Here is an 18,828-nt window from a genome sequence, read left to right as displayed (position 1 = left end):
GAAGAGTGAACATTGAACTTTAGGAAAGGCTATATGACTCTTCGTGTATGTTATTGTCAGGTTGAATATTTTGGCTTCTTTCTTAGAGATCCCTACTTCTCGAACTCGGAAAAATCAAGGCAAGTATCGGTTTACTCACTTAATAATGATTATGCAAATAATGCGATTTTGTTACTCTAGTTCTTATAATGATGGAATGTTTAATTGATCATGTGTAGTTTGAAATATTTATTATTAATATGCTATACAAGTTCAAGTAGAATGATGTATGAAAGTTGGATAGTAAATTCTTGAAATAAATGCAAGGATAGAATATTCAGAGTAGTAGTAAAAGAAAAGTCTTGTTAAAAAGTAATATGCATACATACATAGTATTTGAGAATAATGGGAGGGAGGACTAAGGAAAACCCTTGGATCCAACCTTGGGCGAAAAGCCAAAAGCCGATTAGCCTGAGAGCGTACGACAGCTGGTAGGCGATGCATTTGGGAGGAACCCTTGTGGTGAACTGATCGAAATCCTAATGTGGATCACGTTCCGTTAGGGAACGAAGGGTCCTTGATGGTCAATGATCACTGGCCAGGCTAGAAAGCCACCGCTGTATATGAGAAGAAAACCGATGGGGATTGCCGGATGATCATTGGGGAAAAATGAGAGAAGATTCTAATTATGAGCCGTGCATTTGCATTTTGAACTTCATCATTAATCATTGTGTTGAATACTACGAAGATTGCTTAAGTTTCATGTTTTCTTTATTGTACCATTATTGTAGGAAGTATTGTCATTTTCATTATTCTGAGAGTTCCCTTTACTTCACTCTAACCCACCTATGCTACAGGAAATGTAGGTGAAGAGGAAGGAGCTTTCGTCAACGAAAATATTTGATGAAACAATGCGGGAATGGGGAAGATCTCAGTGTCGGAAGTTTTGAGTGACATGGTGTCATTACCGAGAGTCGTGTTTAGTGGACTTTAGTTCTTTTTATTTCAGTTGGTTTTAAGATTTTATTATAGTTGACTTTTAATTCGTGGTTGGATTATTTTCATTTCATGGTTAAGGAACAGGGTTGTCTTATTGATTGAGGTAAACAATTAAAGTAATGCTTTATTTGGATTAAATTCGTATCGCTTCCGCTTATATTGGATTGGTGTAAAAAAAAAAATCTGTGGTTTTTGGTAGCGACCTCAAGCAATGGAAGCCTGGTCGTTACATTACTGTTTAGAGAGGAAGGAGGAGAAGAGGTTACTCATGTCATGCGGGGTAGGATGTGGAGGAGGATGGGCCAGATTTGGGTTTTAACGGCCGATATCCGGAATTTATCATACCTGGTAGAAAGGTAGAGGAGCGTAAGAAGGCCCTTAAAAAAATGCTTGGTGGGAAGTATGAAAGGATCCTCATGGCAACTTGAGGAGGTTTGCCAATGGGCTAAAAAAGCATGGGGTATATCTCAACTTCCCAAACCCTTCGTAATCAACTCAATGGAGATTCTATTCAGATTTGAATCAGAGAAGCAAGCAAGTTGGGTACTTCGTCAAGGTGGCGACGCTATGTGAAGCTGTATAGCCTCCCTTCAGACTTGGAACCCGGCCCTTCAAACTGGAGCAAAGACAATATGCCTAAGATTCTACAACATTCCTCTCCACGCGTGGTCTCTATCCACAGTTGAAGCTTTACGTAAGATTTTTGGGCAGGTCCTAGTTGAAGCTTTAGCTAAGATTTTTGGGCAGGTCCTCCAAGTTCAATTGTCAGGGAACCGTGATTATTGCATGGAATTTGCATCTGCTAAAGTTCTTACCTTACATTGGAAACATGTGGTATTAAAATGAAAGTGGAGAGTAAAAGCTATTTAATTCGTGTTAGAGGTATGCCCATTGGAGAAATTGTTAATGGAGGTTATGAGTATGAAAATGATAAGACTCAGATAGGGATTGAACCCACTACGTTTGGAGGTGTAATACATATCCCGTACCAGAGGAGATGGCCGCCGTTGATGAGGTTAGAAAAGACAAAAAAACCTCTCTCTTAGGTGGAGGAAAAAGGCCTGTTGGATCCAAATTTGAAATTTGAAATCGGGTCCAATAGGGGTGAAACCTCATTGGCTGGTATGCTAAGGCCAAGGCAGCCTGAAGTAAGTCGGCTACCTGTGATGGCTAAGCATAGAACATTAAATGTGCTTACACGTGGCAATTCAAGTATGGATACTTGGAGAAGAGGGGAGTTGAAACAGGGTAGAAAAATCGACACCAGCCAGCACTGGTTCCCGATGCGAGTTAAGGCTGTCAATTCACCTGGTATCAGAAAAATCAATCATCATAAGGATTTTTGAAAAGGGAGTCAGAGATCTTTTACCTGGCGCCCAAAATCTGGAAGACGTGGCAAGCACATTAATAAGGATACGAAAGGGTTTCGTACAAACATTGCTTCCAACATGCATCGAGAGGATGGGCTTGAGTATAATAATTACTTGAAACTGCCTTTAGTGCCGGACAAAGAGGTCGGTCCATTTCTATATAAAAAGAGGGAGAGAAGGCATACTTGCATACACAAAAAAGAAAGGAAAAAAAGGAAACTTGTCTCCATCCTTCTCGATCTGCTAGAAAACTCCAACATGGCTGCGTGCTCCTCCTAATTTGATGAAGGAAAGGGGGTGGATTATAAGGGTGAAAGGATGTCTGCTTGGGAGGAGGGATTGGGGGTGGAGGTAAAGAGGTCTTTCAAGAAATATGAACAGGGTAAAAAGAGTAAGCGACATGAATCAGCCTAAAAAAGGGAGGTAGCTCAGGCTTATTTGGAACTCCAGTGGAAGAGACTCTAAGAAGAAGCCAAAGGGAAGGAAAAGGAGCTGGAAGCTTTAACAGGCAAGAAATCACTGAAGGAAATTTGTGTTCCCCTTCATGAACTTCCCTACTTTAAAAAATCTTTCGAGGACGAGAAGAAGGCTCTGGATGAGGAGTCGGAATCTAAAGAAGACTGGAAGGATGAGGGTAGTGAGGGGCACTCCAGACAGACAAGCTTTTCTAGAGACTCAATGGATGTAGACCTAAGTGGAAAGATTAAAGGTTGTTTGGAAAGGGCTGAGCAGGCATCGATGGTGGAGGATGTGGAATTGACAGAGGAGGAAAATCAGGCTTTCTCAGAGGAATTTGGTGAGATGTCAATAATGGGAAGGGCTCTGGGTATTGGATTCGAGGATAATGTGGAGAAGACGAAGGAAATGCTCTTTGACATCAAGGGAAGACACCTGCCAGGGGAAGTAGGGAACTTAAAGCTCTGAAGAAATGATGAGGGGACTTTCAGTTCGTAAATAGTTTATGGTGCAAGTTTTTTTGGGGATGATTCGTTGGTCTTATGAGAGGGATTAGTGCTTCTTGGTTTAATGGAGTCATAGATTGTTTGGGAAAGGTCATGGAAGGAGGATGTTAGCATTTCCGTTTTGGTTTGTTTAGGTCTCGTTCTTGGCTTTAATTGATGCTTTTGGACGGTAGGGGAAATATCTGAGTGTGCTGAGGGACCCTGGTCCTTCGCCTCTTGAGGGACTTATCCCTCTGACAATCCTCGTCGCGTCTCTATGTATGAGTCCTTGGTTTGAATCAGGATTGGTTGACTTGGTAAATGAAGGTTTTGGTGGAGTATTAGGTTTGTTAGATGATGGTTGAAGTTCCTCAATGGAGGTTTGAGTAGGCGTTTGGAAATGGAGGTTTTATTTTTTTATACTTTCAATTTTCTTTTGGCATTGGAGTTGCTCCTTTTCATTTTCACACTATGTATTGCGGGGGACTCCTGGTCCCTTCTAGTTGTAATGTTTAGTATGAATATATATGTCATCTTTCAAAAAAAAAAACATTAAAAAGTACAGTAAATTGAAAAACTCTCTACATATTATACTGTCTGTAGGTATCTATACTCACTTAATTCATTTGTTTGTGCAGCTTTATCAATGTTTTAAGTGTGTTTGTTTGACCGACTAGAAGACACGTCTTCATCTTGATTACAACACACAAGAATGAATTTGAACTACACTAATCTTGAGAAATGTTTTCTCAGGATAAAGCATCGGTACAAAAGTTCTTGATCATTACTGTTCCCCCATCTAATCGTGAACTCAACCCTTGGAGAAATCATGTTACAAAATTTTGGAGATGGTCGAAAAGAAGTTTGATGCAATTCTAGAATTATTGGCTAAGGTTGCTATGAGGCTTGATCGATGTGGAAGTCCCCACACATAATAAGATCAAAGGAACCTTCAAATAGATCGACACAGGATCAAGGGAGAGAGAGGTGTGTTTGGCATATACCATTTGCCATTGCCTAGGCCGCAAAGCCTATGTTTTTGTAAAGGCAGGTTTCTAATGCACACCGGGTGTCTAACGAATTTGATACTCTATTTATAGATTATCAAAACAAATTTGAAAACCTTTGGAATGTGGTTACCTTCCAATGCATGGACTTAAATTTCCATCGAAATGGAAACGAAACGATCAAAATGTTTCCATTTCCATCCCCATCGACATGAATAAACCAAAATCGTAAGCGTAGTACTGGTATACTATATTAGCATGTATTACATAATTATATTTATATGAATTGCATACAAAATGGGGTGCATGTATTATGTATAAATATTTGTCTAAATTACTTGTGAAATTATTATGCACGGAATTGTAAGACATGGGCGAAAGTGTATGTTGCTAGGTGTTCGATGTTTTTAAACCATTATGGATGATTCTCTTGCTTATGTGACGGTTTCTAAGTGTGTGTTTGTGCCTATTATAGCATTTCTTGAAGTTCCATCTTTAAATTCTTTCAGTTGCATACTTTTTCGTATGTTTCCTTGGTTTTACGGGATTTTCATCAAAATTTCCAATCGAAATCGAAATGCTTCTGTTGAAGGGTAATTTAGTCTTTAACCCTAATTATATACATATATCATATTTTATGAGGGGTCATTATTATTGACTCTCACTTTTCTTCATCTCTCTTTCTCATGTCTCTCTTTCAACTTTTTTCCTTCATCATCAACATGGTATCAGAGCCCTAGGTTTCTTACATTATCATCCTTCTTTTCTTCTCTCACTTTCTCTTTCTTTTCTTCCAAACTTCAAAAAACGTTACTTTTCACGTGAACAGTATCGGAACACCGCGTGAACAGTGCTGCATGAATAGTATGACGTGAACAATACTGTTCACGCAATCAGTAACCCTAATTTTCTAGGGTTGTTGGAGGGCTCTAACTAGTGTGTCTATTGTTGTTGGTCGTCGTCGTCTTGATGTCATAAGCCTCTACCGCCACCCTTTTGATTCCGTAAGTCTCCAATTTGTATGTACGTTCTTCGTTTTGCCTTGAATCTGGATATAGGGCTGATTTGGTGAGTTGATCACTTTCGAAAGATGTTTTGTGGGAGTCTATGATTCGAAGGCTCGGGATCCATTGTCAGCACTCTTTTTCTTTGTTGGCTTAGTTCTATGAAGTCACTGGTGATTTCTTTCTTGTGTTGGTTGCCCGTGGTGTGATTGGTGACTTGTGATTATTCGAGATAGTGTGTTGATGGCTTCCTCCACTGGTTCTTCCACTATGGATATAGAGAAAATACAAATGGCATCCATCAAGTTGGATGGATCGAATTATCCTCCATGGTGAATGGTTATTGAAACCTTTCTGCTTGCTGCAGGAAAGGTTGAGTAGATTGAAAGGGACCCCCCAACAATGAGAATAAGTCGTATGGGAAGTGGCGGCAAGAAGATGCTGTGATTAAGACCCTTCTGTGGAACAATATGGAACCCAAGGTTGCTGGCCCTATGTATCTCCGATCCTCCAAAGACATTTAGAAAGGGGCAACAACCTTATATTCAGGAGTGAACAATTTGACTATGATTTGTGATGTGTACTCAGAGCTCCTGAGTCTGAAGCGTGGAGATAAGTCAGTTTCAGAGTTTTACTCCTAGTATGTTACTCTATGTGAGCAACTTGAATGTAGCTGCCTTTCACCATTGATGCCACTGTTTTGGCTAAAGCATCAGGAGGATTTGCATGGTTCAGTTTCTCGAGGCCTTGGGGCTAGAGTTTCTCCATATACGTCAGCAGATAGAGGGTCTAGGGTCCCTTCTATCTCTTGATGAAGTGTTTTCTCGCGTACAGAGATCTATGCGGATTGAGGGTTCGAGTGACCCGTCTGTTGAGCGATCAACCCTAGATGCACAGTTGGGTAATGATCGTCGTGGTCGTGGTGGTCCGTCTGCCCGTGGTAGAGGTTGCCATGGATATGTAAGTGGTCGTGACTTAAGGGGAGGCCATGGTATTGGTGGTCGTGGGGCCCATTTTTGTACTCACTGCTGTATGGAGCGCCACTCTAATGATTATTGCTATAATGTGCATCCAGATTTATGCCCCCTAGATATGCTAGTCATGCTTCAGTTGCTGTGTTTAAGATCTCCGTACCTCAATCTGGATAGGCTGAGCAAGATGATTCCTCTGTAGTTTCTCTGGCTGAGTATAATGATTTTTTGAGATCTAAGGATAAAAGCAAGCAGCCAACTGCCACCTTAGCCCGACAAGGTAGCAATTCCTCTTTTCTTTCTACTTTTAGGTCATGACTTGTTGATTCAGGAGCATCCAACAATATGACCGGTAAATCTGATTTACTTTCATCTTTTCAGTTATCTTCTTTACCGAGTCATAGTGTTACCTTGGCTGATGGGACTACTACTCCTGTCTCAGGAGTATGTTTAGCTGCCTTCACTGAGGCCTTTCATTATCCTTTGTTCTTTGTGTTCCTAAATTTCCTTTTAATTTACTTTCTGTTAGTCAATTGAGTAAACATCTGAACTGTTATGTTTCTGTCTTCCATTATTATTCTATTTTCTAGAATCTCAAGAATGGGAAGAAGATTGGTTCGGGTCATGAGGTGGACACACGTTATTACCTCAATTAGACGAGGGAAAGTGTAGATTTACGAAGCTTCAGAAGTCAGTTTTAGTATCGAGTCTAGTTAGCTCTTTTCAGTGCGAGTCCTGTGGGTTGGGAAAACACCATAGAATGCCCTTTCCCTCCAGAGTAGTTAGTCGTGTTTCTCGTCCCTTTGAGTTAGTTCATTTTGATGTATGGCGTCCTTGTCGAACCTCATCTTTATTTGGTTTTAAGTACTTTACTATTTCTGTTGATGATTATTCACAAACGACATAGTTGTTTTTAATCAAAGATCATTCAGAAGTTTTCCCTGCATTTCGTACCTTTTACTCTGAGATTTGCAATCAATATCACTGTTCCATTGGATGTTTACGTACTGATAATGCCAAGGGAATACTTTTCGACGGATCATGATATTCAATCTTTCATGGACTCGCATGGTATTCTTCTTCAATCTTCTTGTACCTATGCCTCGCAGCAAAATGGAGTGGCTGGCAGGAAACTTCTTGATATGGCCTGCTCTCTTGTATTTCAGATGAAGGTACCTAAACCCTATTGGAGTAATGCTGTGCTGATTGCCTGTTCCCCTCTATCTTGTATAGTTAAACTCCATATTCAGTGCTTCATTCCTCCGGTAATCCCTTTCCCCCTTTCCTTTGCTCCCACAAGTATTCGTTGTGTATGCTTCGTTCACAAGTTATCTCTTAGATTAGACTGGTTAGATGCTCGCTCAGAGAAATGTGTCTTTCTTGGTTATTATGCACACAGAGGGAGTAGAAGTGATACAGTCCCACTTTGCACAGATATTTTCTTTATTTTCTTTCTGTTGATGTTATCTTCTTTGAGACTACATCATACTTTTTCGCCTCTGAAACTAATTTTGTTCGTGACGCTGGACTGCCTCTTCCCATTCCTTCTTCCTCCTTAGATGTCAGATCTTCTAAGTTGTAGGTTTATAGTCGTGGCCCTCGCTGAATTGTGCAACCTCATCACAATGCTTCTGTCTCAGGTCCACCTCCACCCGACCAATTACTTTCCCACTCTGACAGGTCTCCCTCAGGTTATCAGCTGTCTACAATTTCTTTTGATTCCCCAATTGCTTCTCGAACTCGTTCACACATTTCTGCATATCCTATCTCTCATTTTGTCTCTTATGATTGCGTTTCTACTTCTCACATGAGCTTTCTGTCTTCTTTATCCTCTATTATTGTTCCTAACTCGGTTGTAGAAGCATTAGCTCATCTAGGTTTGCGTGTTGCTCTCCATTGTAATGGCACTTGGCAGTGATTCCGCTACGTCTGTTGTTCAGACCATTGGTTGTCGATGGGTTTTCTCCATTAAGTGTTTGCCAACGTTTGAAATCACGTTTGGTTGCGAAGGGCTACACTCAAATATTTGGGGTGGATTATATTGAGACATTCTCTCCAGCTGCGAAGATTCCCTCTGTCCGTGTTTGGAAGTAAATTGGGGCTGGCCGTTGTATCAGGTGGACGTGAGGAGTGCATTTTTACATGGCGACCTCACTGAGGATGTTTACATGGAGCAACCTCCTGAGTATGTTGCTCAGGGGGAGATGGGGTCAGTATGTCGTCTCCGTAAGGCCTTTTATGGGCTGAAGCGTCACCCCATGCATGGTTTGGGAGATATAGTGAGGCCGTTATGCGCTTTGGTATGAAGCGCTGTGTTGTTGATTACTTAGTGTTCTGTTCCCATTTTGATGCTAGATATATATTCTTGATAGTGTATATGGAGTTATGGACAACATCATCATTGCTAAGAATGGCAGGACAGGCATAAAGAAGCTCAAAGATTTTTGCACCAAAGACCTTGGACGTCTCAGGTACTTTTGGGAAGTGGAGGTAGTGTACCTTGGGGTGGTCTTTCCCTGTCTCAGAGGAAATATGCGCTGGATATATTAGGAGAGGTAGGGTCTTTGGGAACGAAGCATGCTGAGGTTCTTATGGACCCTAATATGAAACTCTATCCTGATCAAGGAGAGTTCTTGGAAAACCCAGGCAGATATAGGGGACTTGTTGGCAAGCTGATCTACTTGACTGTGACTCGTCCTTATATCTCCTATGCAGTGAGAGTGGTTAGTCAATTTATGAGTTCTCCACGTACTTCCCATTGGGGAGCAGTTCTTCAAATAATTAAGTACTTGAAGAGCCCTCTTGGGAAAAGCTTCTTCCTTAGGAAACATGATCATGTGAAGTTGGGGAAGGATTCACTTATGCGGATTGGGCAGGATCTCCAGTAGATAGAAGGTCGACCACAGGGTATCGTACGTTTGTTGGAGGAAATTTGATATCGTGCTGGAGTAAGAAACATATGTAGCATCATGGCACTTTTCTTCTTTTAGCTATAATGATAATGATGAAGTAGAAAAGATTCGAAGTTTATTCTCTCTTGTGTGAATGTAATGTCTACTTCTTGCCAAGATGCGTTGCCTTGATCTTCCTTAAAGTGCGATGCCTAGAACCCCTTGGTTCGATGCCTTGGGTTTTGGTTGGTGAGATTCTAGCCTTGCTATCTATCTCTTTCTTGTTCTCAGGTGAGATTCCTAGGAAACCTAAAGAGACTGTAGGTTTTTTTTCTTTCTTCCATTGCTTTTTTCTTTTCTTTTTCAGTTCTTGATTTCTGCATATTATTCTTTAATCCCTTAGCCTTTTAGTCTCACCAAAAAATTCTTGCCTACACCTTCCCGCCATACGTCTGCAGCTTCTTGGTACCTTCTCGGTATTTGTCTGCACCCTTCTAAACCTACCTTAAACCCAATAGAAATATTTTTACAATCTAATCACAGATTTTAGGATCCAAAATCGTAATTTTTTCTCATGCTTTTCACCCAAACTTCCCTTCTATAGATCCATCCTACATATTTGGTATCAGAGCGAAGTATTAGTCCAACCTTCGATCGTCCTGCATCATCTTCATTCATGAAATCAGGCTCGTGAGATGGTCATAGTGAGGGAGTGTTATTGTCCAAATTTCCTTGAAAAATACTCCTTAATTCCACGATTTTAAGTTTTTTATATTTCACTTAAAGAAGGGCATTTTCGTATTTTAGAAGGATGATTAGATGATTTATGGAAAATTAGTGGAATCTTAGAGTTGTAATGAGTTTTTCTAAGGGTTGTTAGGTGTTTATAAGGACTTGATGCAGTTTCTGATAGGATTTTAACAATTTTATAAAGCATTTGGGCAGTTCTTCAGGGCTTATCCTTACAATAACACCACTGATAATTAACCAACAATAAGACTCTCCATAAAATCTTTCATTATTATTGTACTCTGTTTCTTGAGTTTTTTAAATATATCCATGTTGTACGGTTATATTGCTCATTTATTATTTTAATTTATACTATTTTTTTTTACATGTTTCTAGTATGTTATTGTATTATGTGTAGATCGTGTTATTTTAACTTTTTTTACTTCTACTATTTCGTTGCTGTTTTCTCTTGTCCTTTGGTGGTGTATATTGTGATATTAGGGTATATGCAAGGATTAGCCAACTCCAACTAGTTTGGGACAAAGGCTTTGTTGAGTTGAGTTGAGTTGAGGGTATATGGAAGGATTGAAATTTCGATTTCGGCCTCGGACGAAAATGAAATTTTCACCGAAATTTCGGTTGCAATTTTGCCGAAATCCGAAATTTCGATATTTCGGCCGAAATTTAAAACCATGGGTATATGGTAGTTTGTATTTCCCTCTATTTGTTCTTTTTTTCTTGTCATTCATCTTATAGGCACAGTTGTTCTGTTGCATGATTGTCCCATTAGAGTGGATATAATAGTAAAATTAAGTTGATTAACAGTAAAGAGAGGGAAACCGTAATGACTACATATTGCGTATAGGATAATCCCCATCTATAAAATATAAAATAATTTAGAGAAGTGCCTTGGAATCTGGGGCAGATTCCTCCTTGACATTGTTGAAAAAGCTAAAAAATCGCATATCAATTTGTGTGTATTGCATATCAACCAATATACCCTAATACATATTTTTGTATTTGGGAGGTAGTTCTATCTTTGGGAGGTATGACAGCTCATATTGAATTAAGTAAACTATTTTTTTTTTGAATGGTTAATTCCATGATTATTACCTACTTGTTTTGCTTCTTTTTTTTTCTTTTTTTTTTGAAAAAGTGACTTGATGTATTTATACCATGGAATTTACCTGGGGACCAGTAGTCCCTCTAGTGATTACATAGTGTCATGATCCAGGAGCATACTCCTAAATCCAAAAAACATAAAAGAAAAATAAAACTTGCATGTATGCTTCCTCCATTGACATCCCAGGATGCTTCAATCATCAGAACAACGTCACAAAAACTTATAACATCAACCCTGCATCAAACTTTGAGAAAGTACCTTTTCAGACAACACCATGCGGCCTCCACAACAAACACCAAGGATTTTTATGTCTTGAAGTCAAGAACCTAAAGCGCTTTCTCACTCACCTTGGTTAATTGAGAGGTAGGATGGGCATCTAGGGGAGAGAAGACTCCCCTGCGCAGCGAAGGAGCGAATCCCTCAAGCGCACTTAGCTAGGCCACCTGCACTTCTCTGAAACTTTCACAAAGAAATTTTTTTCTGGGCTTCAGCCCCATCACGCATAACCTACCAGCAAGAGACAATCTCCATCGCCTAGCCTAAACATAACAAAACTTAACGAACACCCTCCTTCATTTCCTAAGAGCTTTAAGCTCTCAAGTCCCACGGCCAGGGGTTTTACCCTTTTTCTCTTCCGCTTCTCTCTTTTCAATCTCTTCAGAGCTCGCTTGCTCCTCTTCTTCCAGAATAGTCCTTTTTCCTTCCGATTCCAATTGGAATTGATCCGTATCCTCCTGAGCAGTGACCTCTTCCTCTCGGCCTACTTCATCCTCTTCCTCTTCAGAGGGGCTGCACTGCCCTGGTGAGACATTCCTTAATCTTCCCGCTAAGATCCCTATCCAACGAATCTCGTATATTAGCGGATCCTTCCTCTTCTTGATACTCCTCTTCACCCCCACCTGCCTCCTGAAGGGCCTTACGTTCATCCTCTAGATGTTTTTGAAAGAACGGAAGCTTGTATACTAGAATATATGCCTGTTCAATTGACCTTTTTCCTGTCAACTGGAAAAACTCTTCTTCATTTTCCTTTACCTCCTCTTCAAATTTGTTCCATTGATGTTTCAGATACTCCATGGCAATTTCACTTCTTGTTGCCGATCCCGTACTTGCCTTACTCTTTTCGTATCCGCTCTTTTTAAAGATCCCTTTATGCTCTACCCCCATGTGCTCTACTTTCCTTTTCCCTTTAGAGTCCGCTCTCCCGCCTCATTTGAGGGGGACGAATCTCCCTTCTTCTCAAATTCATCCATTATCAGCCGGATTCTGGTTAGAATGTCTCTCCTTTTCTCTCATCTGCTTGTAATAGGAAATCTAGCCTGAGGCCTCTTATATAGATGAAAACCTCCCTTAGAAGAGTCTCGGGCTATGTGCTTATCATAATGTTTCCGATAAGACCGGCGGTTGTGTGTGGGATTTCCTTTATCTTTATGGTACCTTTTTGGCTTCTTATTATTACCGACATGTTTGCTAACAAAAGATCTTATCTCCAGATTTCTCCTGTTCGTATTCCAATGCGATTCTTTCGAGTGTATTAATTCTTTCCTTCGTTTCAAGACTGCAGTCGTCTCGCCATCATATCTTCCTTTCCCTCGGTACTGCAAGTCCAGTCCAGTATTAGCACGTGTCCTAGCATTAAAGGTTGCGTGCTTATTTGAATTAAATAGCCGGCCTTTTTCTTCAGATGGCTGCCTCAAACTACCAGCCACTGACGTCTCAGGCTGGTTATGCCTTGGTTTAATTTTGAATTTAGTCTCGAGCAACAGTCGGAATTTTTTTCCTGTTCGTGCAAGACAATTAATTTTTCTTTCCTTTCCTTTTCCTGGATAGGGTTTTCCTCCAGTTGCCTCTCACCAGAAATCCTCTGGTTTTCGTCGCCTTGAATGTTGTAGCTGGGCACAGTGACATGAATGTCCGAGGATTCATTAATGCCGCTATCCTCATACACAGTCAACCTCCACTAAAAAACTCTTACCATCTATCTTCAAGTTAATGAATGGTCGTAGGTTCTTCCAGTTTTTGGTAAGAACTTTTACAGATGCATATGCCAAACAATGATCAGGGAGAGCTCGAGTTTTGAGTTCACGTTATTTTCTTCCCCTTTCTATTCTATAATAAGAAATTTCATAACATAACACAAATTGGCCAACAAGTCTGTCTGTCTAACGAAAGTCTGATTCGCCCTTAATTTAATTCTCTCTTTGGTAGAGCGGTAGCGAAGAACACCTGACCGAACGAGGGCCGGCCAGGGACTGGACTGGACAGCTCTCGGTTCGTCGAGCGACGCTCCTCTACTGCTTGGTAAGGTAAGGCACTATTCGATGAAGAAAACACACACTTTAGGAAAGTGGTCGGAGGAGAGGAGAAGGCGAATTTTGCATTCTATATGGGGGGAGCTATTGTTAAGCCTAGAGAGGCGGAAGCGGCAAATCGCTTCTACCGAGTTCCCCTCCCAAAAGGTAACGGAGGTGTGCAAAGGTTTCCTCGGGCTGGACAGAGATTGGCCCTCGAGTGCAAAGGCAGAAGGGAGCTTGACTGCAAGACTCACTCGTGAAGATGTCCATGCATGTAGCGGGACATCATAGAATCTGATTCAAATCGACTTTGCTCCTAAATTGAGAGCTGTATTCCAAATTTGGAGGGATGAAAGGTGATTCCCAAAAGCATCTCCACCTCGACGCAAGATGCGAGTTGCTTCAGTTTCTGATTGCCTGATCGAAGAGCTGATGGTAGAAGACAGCTTCTGATTAATTTGGCAAGCCCTCGAGTGCAAAGGCAGAAGGGAGCTTGACTGCAAGACCCACTCGTGAAGATGTCCATGCATGTAGCGGGACATCATATAATCTGATTCAAATCGACTTTGCTCCTAAATTGAGAGCTGTATTCCAAATTTGGAGGGATGAAAGGTGATTCCCAAAAGCATCTCCACCTCGACGCAAGATGCGAGTTGCTTCAGTTTCTGATTGCCTGATCGAAGAGCTGATGGTAGAAGACAGCTTCTGATTAATTTGGCAAGCCCTTACTGTCTCCTCCTTAACCATAGAAATTAGTTTGGTAAGCCCCATTCCCCTCTAAAGCCAGAGTTTCTTTTTGCACTGAGAGGGCATATACCTTTTTTTCATTATTAACAAGATCCCTTCCTCTTTGGTAATCGATCCCTTTGTTCCATTTTTGGGTCCAACAACAGGGCCAAGCTCGAAACCTATTGAGGTTCCTTGAATGAGGACCTTTGGTTCCAATAGTGACAACCAATCTTATACTTGCTAGGTTTCTCAATTGGTGGTGAATTTCAATTTGATTAAAAGAATCATTGTCATCAGCATTAAATGATAAGCTAATCGAACTTTACATCTTGGCAGTCCCCATTGCCTCATTCTTCCTTCTAGAATCCATTCGCATTGATGCCTCTACTGCTGTGTATGGCCTTCTAATGCAACAAGGAAGTATGATCCACCTAGAGGGATAGCAAGAATATCGCAGAAGATGACTATGCAATCTACTGAGAATACTAACCACACGCGAGAGTCTAACGGTAGAGCGGCGATCAATAGGGCAGTTTACCCAGCCCAGTCTATATCAGATTAAAATAAAGAGACAGCTGGGAGAAGAGACTGTTCATCAATTCAATCCTTGAAGAAATCCGCCACCATAAGGTAACGTTTCGATTTTAACACCCCCTCCCAAAGAATAAATAAATAAATAAAAAAAGAAAAAGAAATTAAAAACTTCTCATATACAAAATCGATCCAAGTTATGTATAGAACCATAACTTGCCTATCTTATGAATATACTTTATAAAAGTGACACCTATTACCTTGTCTTCTGCCATACATCTTTCTGATTGCCTAGTCTATTTTTCTATATTTATTTGAAGGATCAACTAAGTCAACCATGAAATTCGAACCTAGCCTATGATTAATCTAGCCACTTTGAAATAAGTACTCGTTGAATCAAAATGTCTTAAGCCATTCGCTCAACCTAACTTGATAAATAAAAGAAGAAAAACATCTCAAAGCCCAAATTGTCGTTCTCATGATGCCTTATATTTTTCATGTATACATGCACCGTCCTTACTTCCTTGATGGTGCATATGTTGCTCTAACTAGGTCTCTTGCAAGATGTCCTTACGAAGTTACATCACTTCTATATGCGTTAGGTTGATTGATGGCCCTATTAAGAGGAGGGAAGAAAGATGTGGTCTTGGTGGTTGGAGAGGAGGAATGAGGAAAAATGAGGTAGTTTAATTTTATTTTAAAATGGGTAAACAATGAAAGCTTGGGGTTGTGTTCATCATTTGCTGGGAGTGTGCATATCATCCCTCAACTTAGAAATACTACAACTCAACTGAACTCAACAAAGCCTTTGTCCCAAACTAGTTGGGGTCGGCTAAATGAATCCTTTAGAAAAAATTCATGAAGAAGGTAAAATGAATCTACCCGGCTGTAATCCTGGTTCTAGTTGGATTCTTCTTCCCTAAAACTTAGAAATACTAAAATTTCTAAATTATATAACTATAAATCCCTAAAACTTGTATCGTTAACCTAATGTGATCTCCCTCCTTGACTTGTAAGATTGACCCTACCATAACCCTAACTTGTATCGTTAACCTAAAGTGATCTCCCTCCTTGACTTGTAAAATTGACCCTACCATGACCTTCCCCCTTCAGCTACTCAAAAAACATAACCTCTCTCACTAATGCTTCTTTTTTACTTTGAGTTGTACCTCCTAAATGCTTCTCATTCATTTCCAAATGTCACACGGTGGCTTCCTATGATTCTTGCCTCTTGACTTTTTCCTGGTCATTTCCTTGTTACTTTTTGCTGTAGCTATAATTTTTAATTATCATGAGCATGCATCATATTTATGTGTTTTGTATTTTGTAACTGATTTAGTTTAAGTGGTTGTAACACTTGTTGTCTGTTTAGGTGTGACCGCATTCTTTCATTTGGAAAGGGGATGAGGCTACTGAAATATAAGAGGATTGAGCAAAGTCTATCAGATCATCGGCCCGTGATTGCCACTTTCATGGCTGAGGTTGAAGTTTTCTCTCATAGGAAGCTTCAAAGAGCTCTAACCTTCACGGATGCAGAGCTAGAAAATGACGAAATTATATCAGAGATGAATATTGACGTTGGCAGGACTCGTTTAAGGGTTGAAGAGGTAGATTTTCTGCTTTTTTCTGAATATACAACTACCATGGTAGCCATTCATATACTATCCCATGGGGTTCTAGCCAATCCACTAATCCTGGTTGCTTGCCACTTGTAGTCAACTAGGACCATCTATTGGGTGCAAAACGTGGGGGTGAGTGCGTGCATGCACGTGTGCCTGCTTGCATGTGTAGGGTTGTAACTTCGGTCGGGTCACGTTGAGCTTTTGCTAAAATATGAATTGGAATCAACCCGAACCTGGCCCGAGTTTATGGTAAAAGTTCAACCCGAATTCTCAAAAAATCGACCCGAGTTGCACCCCCTATGCATGTGTGCGCTGTAGTTTTCGTACTTAATGTGAATATTACAACCTTCATGAAATTTAATCTTTCTTTTCTGATCTTCTCCCTATAAATTCTTAAGGTGACAAATGAGACCACGTGTCTAAATATTTTCACTTGCTTATGCAGGATCTTGGTGATTGGGAGCGTTAGGATGACATACCCATCAGGCGAACCGTAACAAACCTGGGTCAGTTCCCACAACTTTCTCAACTCGGAGCTGGTTTTTGTTCGCAAGATCCAATCAATGAATGGTTTCTTAAGCTTGATAATTGTCTGATCTTGACATAGCTTATCATTATGTATTACATTCGAAAGTTCAACCAAAACGTTTAGGTCATGTTTGGTAACCATGAAAAATTATTCCATGGGATATTCGTGGGCCCAACTATATGAGATGGACTGAGAAGGAAGGAGAACGAGAGAAACACACACACACACACACACACACACACACACACACACAAAAACTAACCAACCAACCATGGAATATTTTTTACATGGTGGCCAAACATGGCCTATATTCCAGAGTTCAACCTATTGCTTTGGAAGTAACTGATAGAGTACACAATTTCATCTATTTGAGGATCTCTAGACTCAGAAACCTTCTGCTTCACAGTCATCATCTGTTCTTTTGTTGCCTACCTTGCCAAGTACATTAAAATATATGCATGGTCTCATTTGTAACAGGACGACACAAACTCTTACAGTTGATACAAAATTAACAACACATCAGGAAACATATTAGGACATGTCAAAATGGCTGTCGGCAAATTTTATGCTCCCCATATGTTTTTTCTTTTCCAATGATCCTTTGGGTCGGTCAGAAATTTGTAATAACTTCCTGCCATGGTGCTGCCCTTATCAGCTTGTAGAGAGTTATAGATTGGTTAAGACTGAAGTGCCTGCTGCCTGGAATTCAATGTTTTATTAGCAAGGATAAAGTTCAGCAATCTCCAGCCAAGACATCATTCATTCTCCTTGAAACCCATACTATTGATGAAGTTATGCAATTCTGGATTGAACTTAATTATCAGACCACTGTACAAATGTTCAGCTGTATATTAAACTGTATTGCTCCATTCGATTTATTGAACAATTGCTATGAAGTGTTCTTGCTTTTACAAAATTTTCAGATGTTGCAGAGGTAGAAAAAAGTTTGAATTGGGAGGGGTGTATTTTCTGGGTAGAACCCAAAACATATTTTTTTTGCTGCACAAGAAAGCAATCCCAATCTAAAACACTAAACATGGAAACTGTTACATGGAACCCTTTTTTGATATCAGCACCCTTGATTTTATACACAAGGCAATGGAATGAGTTGAAAATGGAGTTTCCTGCATCAAAGCAAAGGTGCAAGTATCGACACCTAAAAGGAAATATGGTCTTTACTCAACTTAAAAAATTCAATGATATTTCTCCGAGCATGCAGAGTCAATTTCATTTGACAAGTAGGCAGAGATGACAATGGCTTCCATTTTTTATAGGAAAATAAAAGGATTCCCTTTTTTATTTCTTGATTGTTTTTTTAGTTTCTTTTTGCGAAAGCGATTAATACACGATTAATACAACAAGATCTCTCATTGGAAAACGTTTCATTGAACTCTGATTTTGGATATTGACACCCCTCTTTTTATCAGTCAATGGTTGTCTCTAGGGGTGTAAATGAGCCGAGCCGAGCTTGGCCAGGCTCGGCTCGGCTCGGCTTGTTAAGCTCAAAAGCTCGGCTCGGGCTCGAACCAGGCTCGGCCAGGCTCGTGAGCCTTACCGAGCTCGGGTTATATTAAGTTCACACCCCTAATCTTCCCTGGACAGCCCTATCTAGTGTAATTTGACTACTTTTTTTACACTATGGGGGGTGGTCCAAGTAACAAATGGGGTTCCAAAAATGAAGTGACATATTTTGCCACCCCCTTTCACTCCCTAGACAACTCTTTTAGTGTATATATTAATATTATATATATATATATATATATATATATATATATATATATATATAATTCTTAACGAGCTTTAACGAGCCGAGCCGAGCCTAAATCGGGCTCGGCTCGTTAAGCTTAACGAGCCTGGCGGCTCGGCTCGGCTCGGCTCGTTAAGGATTCGAGCCGAGCTCGAGCGAGCTTCCGAGCCCGAGCCAAAATTGACACCCTTAGTTGTCTCCTTTTCCAAATATCTAATTCACGAGGGGTTTTTGGCAGGAGCTACCCATAGGTAGGGGTGACTAGGTGTCAATAGACCCAGATAGTCTGATGGATAGTCTAAATCTGAACCTTAATAGACAGGATCTAGGCACATTAGAAGGATCCATTGACATATTTTGGATCC

At 40.3% G+C, this 18,828-nt stretch overlaps 1 protein-coding gene across 7 annotated transcripts in view; it reads left to right on the top strand.

The window, feature by feature from the left end:
* Positions 1-17,632, top strand: part of LOC143885477 (type IV inositol polyphosphate 5-phosphatase 3-like) — a 59,071-nt gene extending 41,439 nt beyond the window's left edge. For 5 of the 7 annotated variants that reach the window (XM_077389687.1, XM_077389686.1, XM_077389683.1 and 2 more), the window contains 3 exons: positions 15,938-16,172; positions 16,633-16,693; positions 17,194-17,632. In XM_077389687.1, the coding sequence (XP_077245802.1) occupies positions 15,938-16,172; positions 16,633-16,656 (259 nt within the window). In that variant the 3' untranslated portion in view covers positions 16,657-16,693; positions 17,194-17,632. Of the gene's footprint in view, positions 1-60; positions 120-15,937; positions 16,173-16,632; positions 16,694-17,193 lie in introns of those variants that run through there. The other 2 variants (XM_077389685.1, XM_077389689.1) reach the window with 2 other exon arrangements.
* The last annotated feature ends 1,196 nt before the right edge of the window (positions 17,633-18,828 follow it).

This window comes from Tasmannia lanceolata, unplaced genomic scaffold (genome assembly GCF_043159265.1).
Source record: "Tasmannia lanceolata isolate RefF3 unplaced genomic scaffold, GAP_Taslan_0.1 ptg000008l, whole genome shotgun sequence".
NCBI lineage: Eukaryota > Viridiplantae > Streptophyta > Magnoliopsida > Canellales > Winteraceae > Tasmannia > Tasmannia lanceolata.
The sequence above is the reverse complement of the archived record's forward strand: the minus strand, read 5'-3'. Positions and strand labels throughout refer to the sequence as shown.